The sequence below is a fragment of the Microtus oregoni genome, unplaced genomic scaffold (assembly GCF_018167655.1).
Source record: "Microtus oregoni isolate MIOR12 unplaced genomic scaffold, Mior012 000001F_ref0000356, whole genome shotgun sequence".
NCBI lineage: Eukaryota > Metazoa > Chordata > Mammalia > Rodentia > Cricetidae > Microtus > Microtus oregoni.
The window spans coordinates 65,845,510-65,861,985 of NW_024543060.1; the positions used below are offsets into that span (position 1 = coordinate 65,845,510).

Consider the following 16,476-nt stretch of genomic DNA (forward strand, 5'->3'; position numbering starts at 1 on the left):
AATGGGAGGCTGGGAGGAGGCGGAATTTTTTTTTCAATAAAAAAATAAAAAAGAAAAAGAAAAAAAATTCTCTGTAAATTTTTCATCTTTATGTGGCTTTATTTTAACCTCTATTTCTTTTAATTTTACTTTTTGGCTTTTTGAGACAGGGCTTCTGTGTATTTTTGTCCTGGAACTCCCCCTGTAGACCAAGCTGTCCTTGAACTCACAGAGATCCACTTGCCTCTGCCTCCCAAGTGCTGGGATTAAATGTGTGTGCCACCCCACCTTGAATTCAGAGAGATCTGGCTGCCTTTGTCTCCCAAGTGTTGGGATTAAATGTGTTTGCCACTAAACCTTGAATTTGTAGAAATCCATGTCTCCCTTTTTGTTTGTATTAAAGGCATGTGCCACTACACCTTGAACTCACAGAGGTTTGTATGCCTCTTTTTCTCAAGTGTTGGGATTAAAGGTGTATACCACCAAACCCAACTACTCTCTTTCTTTTTTATTTTAATGACTTTAACCTTGTTCTTTACTCTCCCAAGCTTGCATATATTTTTAACACAGTGTAAACCCCTCAGAGGTTTTCTTTGTCTTTGAATCTCTCTTTACTGCATATATCTCTTTCTCTGACCCACGAGTCTTTAATTTGCTAAGTAATATGGAGAGGATTAAAGTTGTGGCTTTGACGGCTAGATCCAGCCTACTCCTTGGCTTTCTGAGATTACAGGCTCATGGTGGGGGTACCAGCCAGAGCCATGTTTATTGCCACAACTCTATGGCATTTCCAGGTCCCAGCCAGCAAGCAACCTATAGCAGTCTTCACACAAACTACACTTAAATGCTCCATAGTTGGACAGCCTACTTGAAAGAGTCAGAGTTTGCCCTGGCAGGACGACCCAGAAAGCCAGCATTTTAAAATGGCCCAGGTATTTTCCTGCTACAGTTGAAAATCAAAAAGAATGTGGTCAGATTTTCATCAACACCATTTAAGTGTTTCGTGGAAGGACCTATTTAATGAGTTGCAAGGTTTAACAGCTAAAGCTGAGCCAGGAAACTTCTCTTAAATGAGAGCACTTGCCTTTAGCAAGCACAGCCCATCTGAGAATATGCTGCTATCAATAAGCCATGCTTAACTCCATTTATTTTTCTGTAGAATTACATCCCAAGCTCTGTCAGGCTTTATGTGGATGCAGTTGTCTATGCGGGGGCCATTTTTTGTCTGAGTTTCCTGCCTATACTTCCTGCCTGGACACTGGCCAATCAATGTTTATTCAAAAAATAATTGACAGAATATAGACAATTGTCCCACACCAGATAGGCTAGAAAACTGTTAACAAAAATGAAAAAATAAACAAAGAAGTGGGGATTGTCATGGGAATATTACTGGGTCACTAGCACTTATGAATTGGCCTTCAATATACCACATCATTTCATGTACTTGTGAAAAACACCATCTTCTTTGCCATCTTCATAAAGGCTTGCTTGACTTGATGATTCCTCAGGCTATAAATGAAGGGGTTTAGCATGGGGGCCACTGAGGTATTTAACAGAGCAACTCCCTTGGTCAACGATGCTCTATCTGATGCCGAGGGCTTAATGTACATAAAAATGCAGCTTCCATAAGAGATGGAGATGACAATCATGTGGGAAGAGCATGTGGAAAAGGCCTTGGTCCTCTGACTAGCAGAAGGAATCTTCACAATGGCTCTGATGATATATGTGTAGGACAGAAATATTAACATCAAAGTGAACATTAGGGTAAAGACAGCACAGGAAAACCCTATCTTCTCCAGGAATTTTGTATCTGAGCAGGAAAGTTGCAACAGAGGGAAATAATCACAGATATAGTGATCAATGATATTGGACCCACAGTAATCAAGTTGTATGACCAACATGAGTAAAGGAAAGATTATTAGGAAAGAGACCAGCCAGCAGACAAAGACAAGCATTGTGCAGACTTTCTGACTCATGATGGTCAGGTAATGCAGGGGCTTGCAGATGGCAACATAACGATCATAGGACATGGCAGCCAGAAGGTAAAATTCGGTGACTCCAAAGAGAATGACAAAAAATAACTGAGCCATACAATTGTTGAAGGAGATGGTTTTATCCCCTGAGATTATGCTGCCCAAGAACTTGAGTATAGTGACGGTTGTGAAGGACACTTCCAATATAGAGAAATTCCTGAGGAAGAAATACATGGGTGTCTGGAGCTGGGAATCCAGCAGGGTGAGCGTGATGATGGTCAAGTTCCCTGTGATGCTGAGTGTGTAGGTGATGAAGAGAAAGATGAAGATCACAACCTGAATCTTAGGGTCATCTGATAACCCCAGAAGAATAAACTCTGTAGTTTCCGTATGGTTTCTCATTCTACACTCACGTTTAAAAATTTTTAGTTAGACCTAGTAAGGAAAAAAATAAAAGCAGATAACCAACTTGAACTACACAATAACAAATCTTACTGTGTAGATCTAGATTTTGTAAAAATACACTTTCTTTACATTCAGAAGCATTGGAAGCTACACTGTAGTAACAATGGTCTATTCCTTTCATTTTGTAGAAAAAACATTTTATTGGAATTAGATTTTAAAAGGAAATTAATTGCTAAAAATAACATGAGATAATATTATCAACACAAGTATAGCGTCTATTGTGGAAAAAATATTCTGAAAGTCTGTAGAGAGAAAAAATAACAGGAAGTGTTTCTGGGCATGTAAATTAGTATTACCATTATGGAGGATAATAGAGCAGCCTTCCAAAGTTTACTATGGAAATACTGTCTGATCCTATGGTCTTTCTTACCCCTGGGTATAAACACAAGGTAACATATATTCAAATACAAAAGAAATGCTAACACTTCCATATTTACTGCAGCACTGTTCTAATGCCTTAGACATGGAATCCATTTTGTGGCATATCAACAAATAATGTATTAGAAAAATGATTTTTTCAGTCTAAGAAGAATGAAATCCTATAATTTACATCAAAGTATCTGGAATGGGGTAAATTATATTGAGCAAAATAAGAAAAACACATAAAGACAAAAGCTCTATATTTTAAGCATATTTGTAAAGTTTAAAATGCTCACTACAAAGAACAAATTGTTACTAGAAAATTTAATGGGTATGGGGTTTGGCTGGGAAGAAATATAGAGAAAGGATATTTGGATATGATGTATGCTGGTGTATTTATTCAGAAACATCATGTAATTCTACTAATATGTAGAATAAATATAAACGAAACATTAATAATGAACAAAACAAAACAAAGAAAACCAAATTGATAGGTGTTACACAGGCTAAAATGGCAAGACAGGGGTGTGTTGGTAGACTCCTGAGACTAGATAACTCTTATCTTTAGAGATGCATCCAAAATATCATGGCCTTTGTGTCATCGTTCCAACATCTTTGCAAATTTCCCTTCACATAAAAGTTTAGTTGTATCAAGAATTTAAAAAATATAAAAGACATTTTATTTTTAAGAGTGATCATTTCTTTCCTTAGTCAGACATCAATGTTTAAAACATCCCTATTCAAATTCCTACATCAACCTTTTCAGATGTTGGAAGGGACAAGGCCATTTTTCTTACGCTATCTCAAACACAAAGTTGATAAGTTTCAATGAGATACAAAAGGAAACAAACAGCAAGGTTTAACTCTCAGGCATAGTGCATGTGAGTCCCATAATTCCTCAGTGTTTCAGCGGGCCTACTGATATTCTTAAAGCTTTCACCTGCATACTTTATTTTTTCTATTTAAAATAAATGTTCTTACTATTACCTGTACCTGTATTCAATCCTGTTCCTTAATAGCTTTATTTACTTCTATTTAAAAACTAAGCTTACCCCAAGATCCCAATTTTCTCCCCGGCAATTTTGTCTACTTCCCTTAGCCAAGAGGATAACTATATGTTTTTCCTTGGTTGGGGGTAAGGGGAGATGGGGAGAGAAAAGTTAGAAGGGAAGGAGGTCGGGCCTTGGGAAAGCAGGAGGATTGGGATAAAGGAAGGTTGGACAGGGGAGCACGGAACCACAATTCTAAGGGTTGGCAAGAGACCTGACCCTAGAGGGGCTCCCAGGTGCCCAAGCTGAGGTCCCCAGTTAGTTCCTTGGGCAGTTGAGAATAGGGAACCTGAAATGACCCTATCCTTGAGCAATACTGACGAATATCTTGAATATCATCATAGAACCTTCATCTGGTGATGGATGGAGATAGAGACAGAGACCCACACTGGAGCACTGGACTGAGCTCCCAAAGTCCCAATGAGGAGCAGAAGGAGGGAGAACATGAGCAAAGAAGTCGGGACCACGAGGGATGCACCCATCTACTGAGACAGTGGAGCTGATCGATTGAGAGCTCACCAAGACCAGCTGGACTGTGACTGAAAAAGCATGGGATAAAACCGGACTCTCTGAACATGGCGAACAATGAGGGCTGATGAGACGCAAAGGACAATGGCACGGGGGTTTGATCCTACATAATGTGATGGCTTTGTGGGAGCCCAGCTAGTTTGGATGTTCACCTTCCTAGATATGGACGGAGGTGGGAGGTCCTAGGTCTTACCACAGGGCAGAAAACCCTGACTGCTCTTTGGACTGGAGAGGGAGGGGGAAAGGAGTGGGGGAGGGGGAGAAGGGTGGGAGGAGGGGGCGTAGGGTGGGAGGAGGGGGAGGGAAATGGGAGGCTGGGAGGAGGTGGAAACTTGTTTTTTTTTCTCCTTTTCTCAATAAAAAAAGAAAAAAAAACTAAGCTTAAAGTTTCAGTAAAAATAAGTTTTGTGGTTAATGCCATGGACACAGAAAGAAGAAATCTCTCTAGTTTTGGATGCAATCCATTTCCTTGTTCTGGTAATTACTTACTATCCCATGGTCAGTATCTAATCTATAAATATAATACATTTTCAGCCAATAAGTTGACTCCTAGGTTAATTCAGATTAGTAGATAATTTAGTAAATGTGAAACTTTAGGAAAATGCTTAAAATGAAATAGAAGTCATCTGGTCATGTGCAGTGAGAAAAGAGTTCTTATCAACTGAGAGGTGGAACATCGGGACTAGGACGGTGGTCTCTGTCAATGACTGTTCCAGACAATCGTAAACACATCCAATGCCAAGTGAGTTACTTAACAACAACAACAACAAAGACAAGCAGACACTATCAGTTCTATGGCACTATTTAAATTAAGGCATATGATTCTTTTACCTTGTCTATATGGGGTTGACTTCTCCCTTTGTGCTGATTGTGGTGCTTAATGCCATCCTCACAACCACTACTGCCCCAGAGCCTCTGCCTCAACCACACACCTCTCTCATCTTCACTGTGGCTTGTTAACTGTATTTAAGGTAGTTCCATTGCCACCCAGGACCAGTCCTGATGTTCCTTAGCAACATGTTTCTGAAAGTGACTACCAACTGAGTAGGCACACACACTCATAGCAGGCATTGCTCATAAAACTTTATATTGATTCTAAATCACTTTAAAAATTTTCCATGGCATAAATAATTCCTGTTGCATAAATTCTGCCAGATTATGCCAATTCCATGAGCTCACCATATTTAAACTGTACCACTGTTGCCTGCCAAGTCATCTGGTATTCAGTGTTCTTGAAAGCCGGGATAACATCATACTGCCAATTAATGAAAACAGTTTAGTTTTCAGTATAATTTATTTAACTTAAATGAAACTGTAGCTCAGTTAATTTTCATTATATATGTTGCTTAATCACCTGCTGCCATTAGCCATAGCTCTCTCTATTCAATGTTGGATGATAGCATGGAATTGACTTAGGAGCCTTTCTGTTTTACATGATGTATTTCCATGATTATGTTCTTCATCAGATATGTTACATACTTGTTTCAAAATCTATCAGTTAACAAATGTAAATGAAAGAACATGTAATAATACTGGTTAAAATTATATTTGTGTAATTATATATACATATGTATAAATAATAAAACACTATTTCTAAGTTCTCTTCACAACTCTGTAAGTCATTTCTTAAATTTGTTTTTCTCTTGGTTTGCAGCATCATTTACTTCATCAGTTTGTTATTGATTAATAGTATGAGTTTTTATAACATTTTATAGTCACAATAATCTTATTATCAGATAGAGAATAATTTCTTACTGAAGAGATAACAAACTATTTTAACCTTGTTTCAGGTTTATCATGTATCTATTTTCTTAAATTTCTTGTTAATTTTAATATTTTCTAAACAAAAATGCCACAGTTCATTACTCTTTTTTTGTTGAGTAAAGCTATGAAGTGACCTGGGAAGATCTGTTTGGAAACATGAGTGGGCAACAGAGGGCTTATGAGAGGCATGACAAAAAGGATCATTTCTAAAGACAGTCTTTAAAACCTAGAAAAACAATACTAAAGAATCTGGCAACAGGAGACCCACTGTCCAGAAACGGAAGTAGCAAAATATACTTTTATGTAAAAATATTTATGAAAACATACAGTAAGTCTAATGAGGATTGTAGGTAGTTATAGACCTTTCAGATAATTTAACTTCAATATTAATAAATGTGCATATGATTCCTGAGGCCTTCAACTGTAGCGAGGATGCTCTTGTACAGGGTATGAAGACTATCTTAAAGCATTTAACTCTTCATTTGAGCTTTTATATTTGCATTCAGATCTTTAATTTTCTCTTGAGAGGCTTGGCTTAGGTAATTTCTCTCTCATTTCCTTTCCTGCATTTAATGAAAAACACTATTATACTATATCTACAATATTTGAGATACATTTTTGCCATGGAAATAAAAAACAACTTATCACTAAAATTTTTTATGTGTGATGGCCATAAAGCACTTTTAGGATGCTTATTCTGTGGGAAGCCTCATATCTTGTCACCTTTCAATCCCTGACACCAAGTAAGCACTTGCAAGAATCAATCCTCCAGCTAATCCAGGCTGATGCTCAGGGAAACAGACTCTGTATTGAAGGAAGTGCAATGCTCAGTTGTCAGTTTCTTTGGGAAACTGATGAACAGACTTTGAGAATCCATTTTTTTCTTAAACATATGCTTTATGTTAAATAACATTATATTGTCACATGGATAATGTTTCCTTTAGTAATACTACTTTACCTTTCCACTGTTTTGTGCTTACTCAGTTTCCTATTTTTCAATTATACTGTAGAACACATCTCAAGAAAAGTATACTTTAGTGATCATGTCACAAGCTTTCTTTCAAGTTCATGAAATTAGAGATTTATTTAGAGTTCAGGTTAGCATACTGCACAAAAAGAATAATCACTTAAGTCAAGATGTAGATCATATCTGTTTCAGTGTCCAATTATAAAAACTTCAGCTTCCTTTAGAGTTTTGGGGGCTAATTCACAACATACGGTTCCTATTTGATTATTAACCTCAGTGAAGCAATGGCTTCTCAGATGAATCCATTAAAATTTAGTAGAATTATAACATTGTAATTTATTTGCCTTTACAAACAGGCTTATTTAGAACACTGCAAAGAGCAGTGGGTGTTCAGTACAAAGAATAACACTGAGTTCCTTTTTATTACCAATGAATTTATATGCCATTGTCTAGATAAATGTGAACAAGACATATTAACATCAGGATGATAGACACATTTAGATTGGCAAAGTACTTGTGAATTATTACAAGCACTATTTAAGTTGTGAATAAAGACTTCCATGTTGAATCTCACTTAATTTAATACAGTAAGGAGATTCAGAAAATTTGTTCAACACATATTAATTCCTACAATCAGCATATATTAACACAATCTCTGACTACCTCTAGTAAAAACATTCCCTGAAACACTGTACGACACAGACTAATTAAAACAAGACACATGTATTTCCTCATTTTAAATCAGTAGAAATGAATAAATTGTTACAACAAGAAACATTTGAAGACCCAAGCACTTAAGTAACATCAGAGTTGGAAACTGAGAATTCCTACCCTGTCTTTATATTTACCTTGCCTCTGGTTCTCACAGAATTTCAGACACTGGTAATGGCTGTAATATTGAAGATGTCAGTGAATACTATTGCTTTAGTTCAAGGAAATCAGAATTTTATAAATATTTCTTTATCCCTTTTCTGAACTAACTTCTATATTATATTGTAAAAGTTCTGTCTTAATTCTCCCATTTTGTCAAAAGGGGATATATCACACTGACTTCAAAGAGGAAAGAGCAGCAAACATAAAGTAGAAAATTATATGTTTGAAAATTATTAAAATGATAAGATAGCATCCATTACTAAATGTTTTATCTGCTATCTGTGTAACCAGCTCAAGGGACTAATTCAGAGACTCATAATTGCTGAAAGTGGAATGTACATAAAGCACAGAGGAATATCAACTATGACAGGCATTTTACTAAAACTGGATAAGGAGCCTTTGGGGACAGTGTCTAGTGACACAGAATAGAAAATATAGAAAATAAAACATATGAAGGAGTTTTTTCCTTGGTATTATGATTATTTTATGAAACAGCTGTAGAAGAATGAATAGAGAATACTAATTTTTACTATTTTTTTTAGAGTTTCATACAATATGTTTATGTCATGGTCACCTTGTCCTTCAATTCTTCCCAGAGTCACCCCCTGTTCCCTGTCTACCAAACTGTGTCTCTCACCTTTTTTTTTTTATCATCAGACCTAATTTGTTCAGCCCATATATTCTTGGATGTGTGGTCTTCTACTGGAACACGGACAAATTAGCAAGGGTAATCTTATTAGAGAAAGCTTCTTATCTCAGAAGTTATTAATTGCCATGAGTTCCTCTGCTAGGGGCAAGATTACCTGCTCACCTCCACTTTCTCTGCTGATATTGGTCTGGCTTGACTTTGCACAGGGTGTGTGTATGCTGTCACAATTGTTGTGAGTTATGGTGCAGCCACCCTCTGATTCTCTCAGTCTTTCTGTGTCCTATTGATTCTCAATGTGAACGTCTGCTAATGTGTTATGTTTTCTAGATTCTGAATCCTCTACAAATTGACACGATGGTAATAAACACTGGTCAGGGAGGCATACAGAAGATAACAGACCTAAGAATGCACCTTTTCTCCATGCTTGTCTAAATTTTTCAAAAGCAACACTATTAAAAGGTTTCTTGCTTTTAATGAGTGATCTTATATATCAAAATACAACATGACCTTAATATCTTCCTTAATAATACAATATTTATATAGAGATGAACAAGTAAGGTGTTATTATTTTAAAAAGTCATTAAAATTATTTGTGTTTGATATTATTAAAAGCACAACACAAGTAGAGCAGAGATAAGGACATTTTTATTGTTTGTTGTTAAAATCAAGTTAACATATTTTCTATTGTCCATTAAACTTGACCAAAACACACAAGTTCTCTCAGCAGTAGTCTATCTATTTACAATCATAAAAGAACCATTCTGATTTACCATGTTTTTCATCCTGCCCAGCTCCCGCATGGCTAACTTAGCTCCAGAAATAATAGCATGGAAACTGTATTCTTTTAAACACTGCCTGGCCCATTAGTTCCAGCCTCTTAATGCTTAATTCTCACATCTTGCTTAACCCATTTCTAATAATCTGTGTAGCACCATGAGGTGGTGGTTTACTGGGAAAGATTCAGCATGTCTGACCTAGAGGCAGGCTCCATTGCGTCTGACCTCACTGCCTTCTTTCTCCCAGCATTCTGTTCTGTCTATTCCGCCTATCTAAGCTGTTGTCCTATCAAAAGCCAAGGCAGTTTCTTTATTAACCACTGAGAGTAACACATAAACAGATAATCCTCCTCCATCATTTCCCCCTTTTCTGCTTAAACAAAAAAGGTTTTCACTTTAACATAGTAAAATTATATATAACAAAACAATTATCAAGCAAGGATTACAGTTACAATATTTATATCTATTTTATCTTTTACCATAACAATGGAAAACTATAGCTATCTATTTATTCTTCAACTCCATCAAAGACTCCAAAGGGATATAATATTACCTAAGGAAACAAGAAAAAAGCAACTTCCAAACTCTAGAAATGACAGAGACATCTCGCTGCCTGGACTGTCACCCAAAGTTCCTCTGTACCGTTGGGGCATCCATCTTCAGCCTACAGACCCATAGTTTCCAGAAGACATTTCCATGAAGCAGGAAATTTCAAAGGTAGTTCAGTCACTATCTGCTGTGCCTGCAGAATGTCTTGCAGACTCTTTCATGAATCAGGAACCCCAAAGAATCATCTCACCTTTAGGCAAGTTCAGCAGTCCTCTCTCTGAGGGTTCTCTGTGTCCAGTTTATGCAACAGTCCAGGCAAGATCCATTCGAAGATAATATCTTCTCTTTGCATTAAAATTCCTGTAGGGCAAATTCTGAAAGGCAATATGACTAGAATGAAATTAAGATTTAGATTCACCCTATCTACATATGCCTTCTGGAATTTTTCTTTAATGACAATCAATTTCTGTTCAGCTTCAGCTGTTAATTCCTTGGGACTATTTAAGTCCTTGTCACCATCTAAGGTTTTGTTTAAATGAACTATTAGATCAGGTATTGTCCCAACATAGACTAGAAATATCTATTATCTTTGAAAGTCATTAAGAGTTTACAATCAGTTTCTTCTAATTTATGCTTTTGGTGTTCTAATTTTCTGTAAACCAATTTTATAACCTAGGTAATTGATAGAATCTCCTCTCTGTATTTTTTTTCTGGAGCAATTTTAACCCTCATTTTGGCAAAACTTACTTTACTTCTTCAAACATTCTTTTTAAAGTATCTACATTTGAATTAGATAGCAAAATGTTATTCACGTAATGATGAATTAGAGATTTAAGAAATTGTTTACATATTATTTCCAATGGCTGACTTACACAGTATTGGCACATGGTAAGGCTACTGAGCATCCCCTGTGGGAGGATAGTCCATTGGTATCTCCTCATATGCTGAGAATTATTATAAGTAGGCACTGTGAAGGCAGTTTTTCCTCTATCCTCTTCTTGTAAAGGTATAGTAAAGAAACAATTATTTAAATCAATAACTATAAGAGGCCATCCATTTGGTAATAGAGAAGGCAAAAGGAATTCCAGATTGTAGAGGATTTATAGGTTGAATTATCTTGTTGACAGCTTTTAGATCTGTCACCATTCTCCATTTACCAGATTTCTTTTTTAACAACAAATACAAGAGAATTCCAAAAGCTGGTTGATTTTTCAATATGGTGAGCATTTACTTGCTCCTATACTAGCTGATCTAAAGCCTGCAGTTTGTCTTCTGTTAAAGGCCATTGTTTAGCTCGTATTTTTTTTCAGTTAACCATTTTAAAGGTAAGACTATTGGTACCTCTAAAGGTTTGCTAGTTGCTTTGTGTTCTTGTACAGCCTGAATGACTAGTGTCCTTTGTATATAGTACTTTATAACATCCTTCTAATAAATATGAGTTTCTGGGATGCTGGTCTTGCACACTGACTTGGTTTCCTGCCTTGGTGGCTGTTTAAATACTGACAAATATGCTTTACTTTACAAATTAAAAGCAATTAAGTCAATTCCATACCACCAGCAAAAAGCTCATAAGCAGGGAACACAAACCAGAAGCTGGGTAAGCTACTGCACAGCAGGGAACATGGTAGTTGGTGTTGGGTGGGGGGAAGCATGCGAGAGCCAAGGAATTTTCTGTGTCACCCCATTAGTTGTGCTGTGTTGAGGTTTTGAAAAAAAAAAAACACTTAGAAGGCAGAAAGGGTAGAAGATCTTTTGGGCTGTAGACTTTTTGGGCATTTCAGTACGGTCCACCCTGTAGGTGTGAATGTTGTACTCACGTGGGTGTCAGATGAAGGTGGACTTTAAAAATAAATCCCACACTAGCTCAGAAATGAGTAAATAAAGAGTTATTTATTTTGGGGTAGACCCACAGATCACAGTACTCAGCATGAATGGGGAATAGGAACTGAATCCAGCAGCCAGAAGAGAGTGAGAGATGCACATACTTTACATCTGCATTTATAGTATAAGAGCCCATGCCTAAGTGGGCTGATAACTTAAAGGCTGCTGGCTGAAGCATTTCCTATAGCACAATCCCATAAATGAAATAAACTTCTGGAGCCATCATCATTCCTGACTTCAAGCACTATTATAGAGGTTTAGTAATGAAAACAACATGGTATTGGCATAAAAACATACAGGAGGACAAATAGAATCGAATCGAAGATTCTGATATCAATCCACATACCTATGAACACCTGATTTCTGACAAAGAAGCTAAAACTATACAATAGGAAAAGAAACCATCTTCAACAAATTATGCTGATATAACTGAATGTCAATATGTAGTAGAATGCAAATAGATCCATAGATGAATCTCAAGTCCAAGTAGACCAGTGACCTCAGAATAAATCCAGCCACACTGATCCACACTGAAGTGAAAGGTGAAAATAGCCTTGAATGAATGCATGGACACAGAAGTCTACTTCCTAAATATAAGACCAGAAGCACAGACACTGAGAGCAACAATTGATAAATGTGACCTTCTGAAACTGAGAAGCTTCTGTAAGGCAAAGGACACAATCAATAAGACAAAAGCTACAGAATGGGACAAGATCCTCACCAACCTCACTTTGGAGAGGGGATTGATCTCTAAAATATATAAAGAACTCAAGAAACTAGATAACAAATATCAAATAATCCAATTAAAAAGTGGGTACAGATTTAAACAGAATTCACATAGAAGAATCCCAAATGTCCAAAAGACACTTAAGGAAATGCTCATCATCCTTAGCCATCAGGGAAATACAAATCAAAATGATTCTGAGGTACCATCTTACACCAGTCAAAATTACTAAGATCAAAAACACCAATGATAGCTTATGCTGGAGAGGATGCAGAGTAAGGGGGATGCTCCTCCCTTGCAAATGGGACTGCAAATGCACACAGTCACTTAGGAAATCAGTACGATGGTTTCTCAGAAAAAAAAATGGAAATCAATATACTTCAATGCTTTGGTATATCCACAGGATGGACACTCATACCACAAGGACATTTTATTCAACCATGTTTATATTAACATTATTCATAATAGCCAGAACCTGGAAACAACCTAGATGCTCCTCAATTAAAGAATGGATAAAGAAAATATGTTACATTTACACAATGGAGTACTACTCAGTGGTAAAAAGCAATGACATTTTGAAACTTGCATTCAAGTGGTTGGAAATAGAAAAAAATATCCTGAGTGAGGTAGCCCACATCCAGAAAGACACAGTAAGCACTCATAAGTGGATATTATCTGTAAATCAAAGGATAACCAGCCTTTTAGTCCATGACTCTAGAGAAGCTACAAGGAGAACCCTGAGAGAGACATATATGGATCCCCCTTGGAAGGGGACAGAGACAAGATCTCCTGAGAAAATTGGGAGGTAGCGTGAGGGAGAAGGGAGAGCAGAAGGGGAGGAGGAGTGTAGGAGGGGAGGGAGGAGGAGAAAGTGAGGGAACAGGATGGTTGAGATGGGGAAAGGACAGAGAGGTAGAGGCAGGAAGGAGATACCTTGAAACAGGGAGCCATTATCAGCCTAGCATGACTTGGCACCAATAAATTCCCAGGAATCAACAAGGATGACCACAGCTAAGATCAGGATTTATCCCTACTGCTTGAATTGCCTTTTTAGAGTCCATTTTTTGAAAGTACATTTTGCTCAGCCTAGATATAATGGGGAGGGACTTGTTCCTGCTTCAAAGTGATATGTCAGATTTTGTTAACTTACCATGGGAAATCTTATGTTCTCTGAGGAATAGATAGGGAGGATGAGTGGAGTGGGAGAGGGGGAAGGAATGGTAACTGTGGTAGGTATGTAAAATGAGAAAAGATTGTAATAACAAATGAAAATAAATAAAAGATATGTTAAATTTCTGTTCTAAATTCTCTATATTGAACGATTTGCAGTAAAAGCTATATAAGGAAATCCCCATTTTGTTGATTTATAAATTTAAAAAAACTTTCACAATCTATTATTTGTAATTAGGTTTTTAAAACACTTTTGTGTAATTTATTCTTTATATTTACATTCACTTTACTGTATCTTCAGAGTCCGGTTTTAATTAAAAGGATGTGTTTTTCTTAAAAGCTTGAGGTCAAAGGTACCTTCTCACCAAATAGATGTGGTTTAATTCCCATTTCTAGGTTGAAATTCCTACAACACACTCACTTCTGGAGTTCTACTTTTTTCTTTTGTAATAAAACTACAATCTTTCTCCCTTATCTTTCATTCCTTCAGATTCTCCCATATTCCACTCTTTACAAATTCATGCCCTTATATTTTTGGTTGTGAGCCTAGCCTTTAACAGCTGAGCCATCTCTCCAATGCAAACTTGTGCAACCACTTTGGAAAGCAGTGTGGTGGTTTCTCAGGAAATTCGGGATCAACCTACCCCTGGACCCAGCAACACCACTCTTGGGAATATACCCAAGAGATGCCCTATCATACAACAAAAGTATATGCTCAGCTATGTTTATAGCAGCATTGTTTGTAATAGCCAGAACCTGGAAACAACCTAGAATCCCTTCAATGGAAGAATGGATGAAGAAAACTGTGGAATATATACACATTAGAGTACTACGCTGCGGTAAAAAACAATGATTTCTTGAATTTTGCATGCAAATGGACAGAAATAGAAAAACACTATCCTGAGTGAGGTAAGCCAGACCCAAAAAGATGAACATGGGATGTACTCACTCATAATTGGTTCTAGCCATAAATAAAGGACATTGAGCCTATAATTCGTGATCCTAAAGAAGCTAAAAAGAAGGTGAACCCAAAGAAAAACATGTAGTCTTCCTCCTGGATATTAACCTTCATCAGGCGATGAAAGCAGACAGAGACAGAGTCTCACATTGGAGCACCGGACTGAATCCCCAAGGTCCAAATCAGGAGCAGAAGGAGAGAGAGCACGAGCAAGGAACTCAGGACCGCGAGGGGTGCACCCACACACTGACACAATGGGGATGTTCAATCGGGAACTCACCAAGGCCAACTGGACTGGGTCTGAAAATGCATGGGACAAAACCGGACTCACTGAACATAGCGGACAATGAGGACTGCTGAGAAGTCAAGAACAATGGCACTGGGTTTTGATCCTACTGCACGTACTGGCTTTGTGGGAGCCTGGGCTGTCTGGATGTTACCTTACTAGACCTGGAAGGAAGTGGGAGGTCCTTGGACTCTCCACAGGTCAGGGAACCCTGACTGCTCTTAGGGCTGAGGAGAGAGGAGGAGTTGATTGGGGGAAGGAGAGGGAAATGGGGGGCAGTGGCGGGGAGGAGACAGGAATCTTTAATAAATAAATAAATAAATAAATAAATAAATAAAACCCCAAATTCATGCCCTCTTTTTATATTAATTTTGATTGTATGTATATAGTTATGAATATATGCATACATATTCCAAAATATATCCTGCTCAGTCCATATGATGTTATTTGTATGTTTGTTTTCAAGGCTAACCAGTTCACACTGGACAACTCCAGGGAAGATCATTTCTCCTGTTCTCAAGTTTTTCAGTTGCCCACAGTTCTTCATGTAGGCTTGAGTCCTTGTAGGCTCTTATTTAAAAAATAGGCACTGCATTGTTAGTAATTGGTAGTAAAAATGTATCAATGTATCCAATTTTGTCATCATTGTGACTTAATTCTATATATAGTTTTATTTTTAAAATTATTTTAATTGTTAGATTTTTTTCCTCTCTCTTTTTAAAGTTATTTTATTTTTTATTTATTTTTTTTATTGAGAGAAGGAAAAAAAAGTTTCTGCCTCCTCCCAGCCTCCCATTTCCCACCCTTTTTCCCCTCCCCCACTCCTCTCCCCCTCCCTCTCCAGTCCAAAGAGCAGTCAGGGTTCCCTGCCCTGTGGAAAGTCCAAGGTCCTTCCCCCTCCATCCATGTCTAGGAAGGTGAACATCCAACCTGGCTAGGCTCCCACAAAGCCAGAACATGAAGTAGGATCAAAAGCCCGTGCCATTTCCTTGGCTTCTCATCATCCCTCATTGTTCGCCATGTTCAGAGAGTCCGGTTTTATCCCATGCTTTTTCAGTCACAATTCAGCTGGCCTTGGTGAGCTCCCAATAGATCAGCCCCACTGTCTCAGTGGGTGGGTGCACCCCTCGTGGTCCTGACTTCCTTGCTCATTTTCTCCCCCCTTCCTAAAGTTATTTTTTTTTAAAACTATCTTTTCTCATTTTACATTCCAATCTCAGTCCCTATTACCACCCTTCCTCCCACTCCCTCTGTCTGCTCCTCAGAAAGGGTAAGACTTTGCATGGGAAGCCAACAAAGTTTAGCACATTGCTTTGAGGCAGGACCAAGGCCCTCCTCACTATATCTAGGCTGAGTAAGGTATCCCTGCAAAGAGAATGGGTTCTAAAAAGCCACTACAAGCAGTAGGAATAAATCCTGGTCTCACTGCCAGAGGCCCCATGGTGGTTTTGAAAAAAATATTTATTTTATGTTATGTATGTCAGTGTTTTGCTTGCATGCATGTCGGTATTCCATGTGTACACAG

General features: G+C 37.6%; 1 protein-coding gene across 1 annotated transcript; it reads right to left on the bottom strand.

The window, feature by feature from the left end:
* Positions 1-1,415: 1,415 nt before the first annotated feature.
* LOC121461077 (olfactory receptor 6C1-like) lies at positions 1,416-2,354 on the bottom strand. Its single transcript, XM_041671831.1, has one exon. It carries the CDS (start codon positions 2,352-2,354, stop codon positions 1,416-1,418), a length of 939 nt encoding a protein of 312 aa, XP_041527765.1.
* Positions 2,355-16,476: the final 14,122 nt, after the last annotated feature.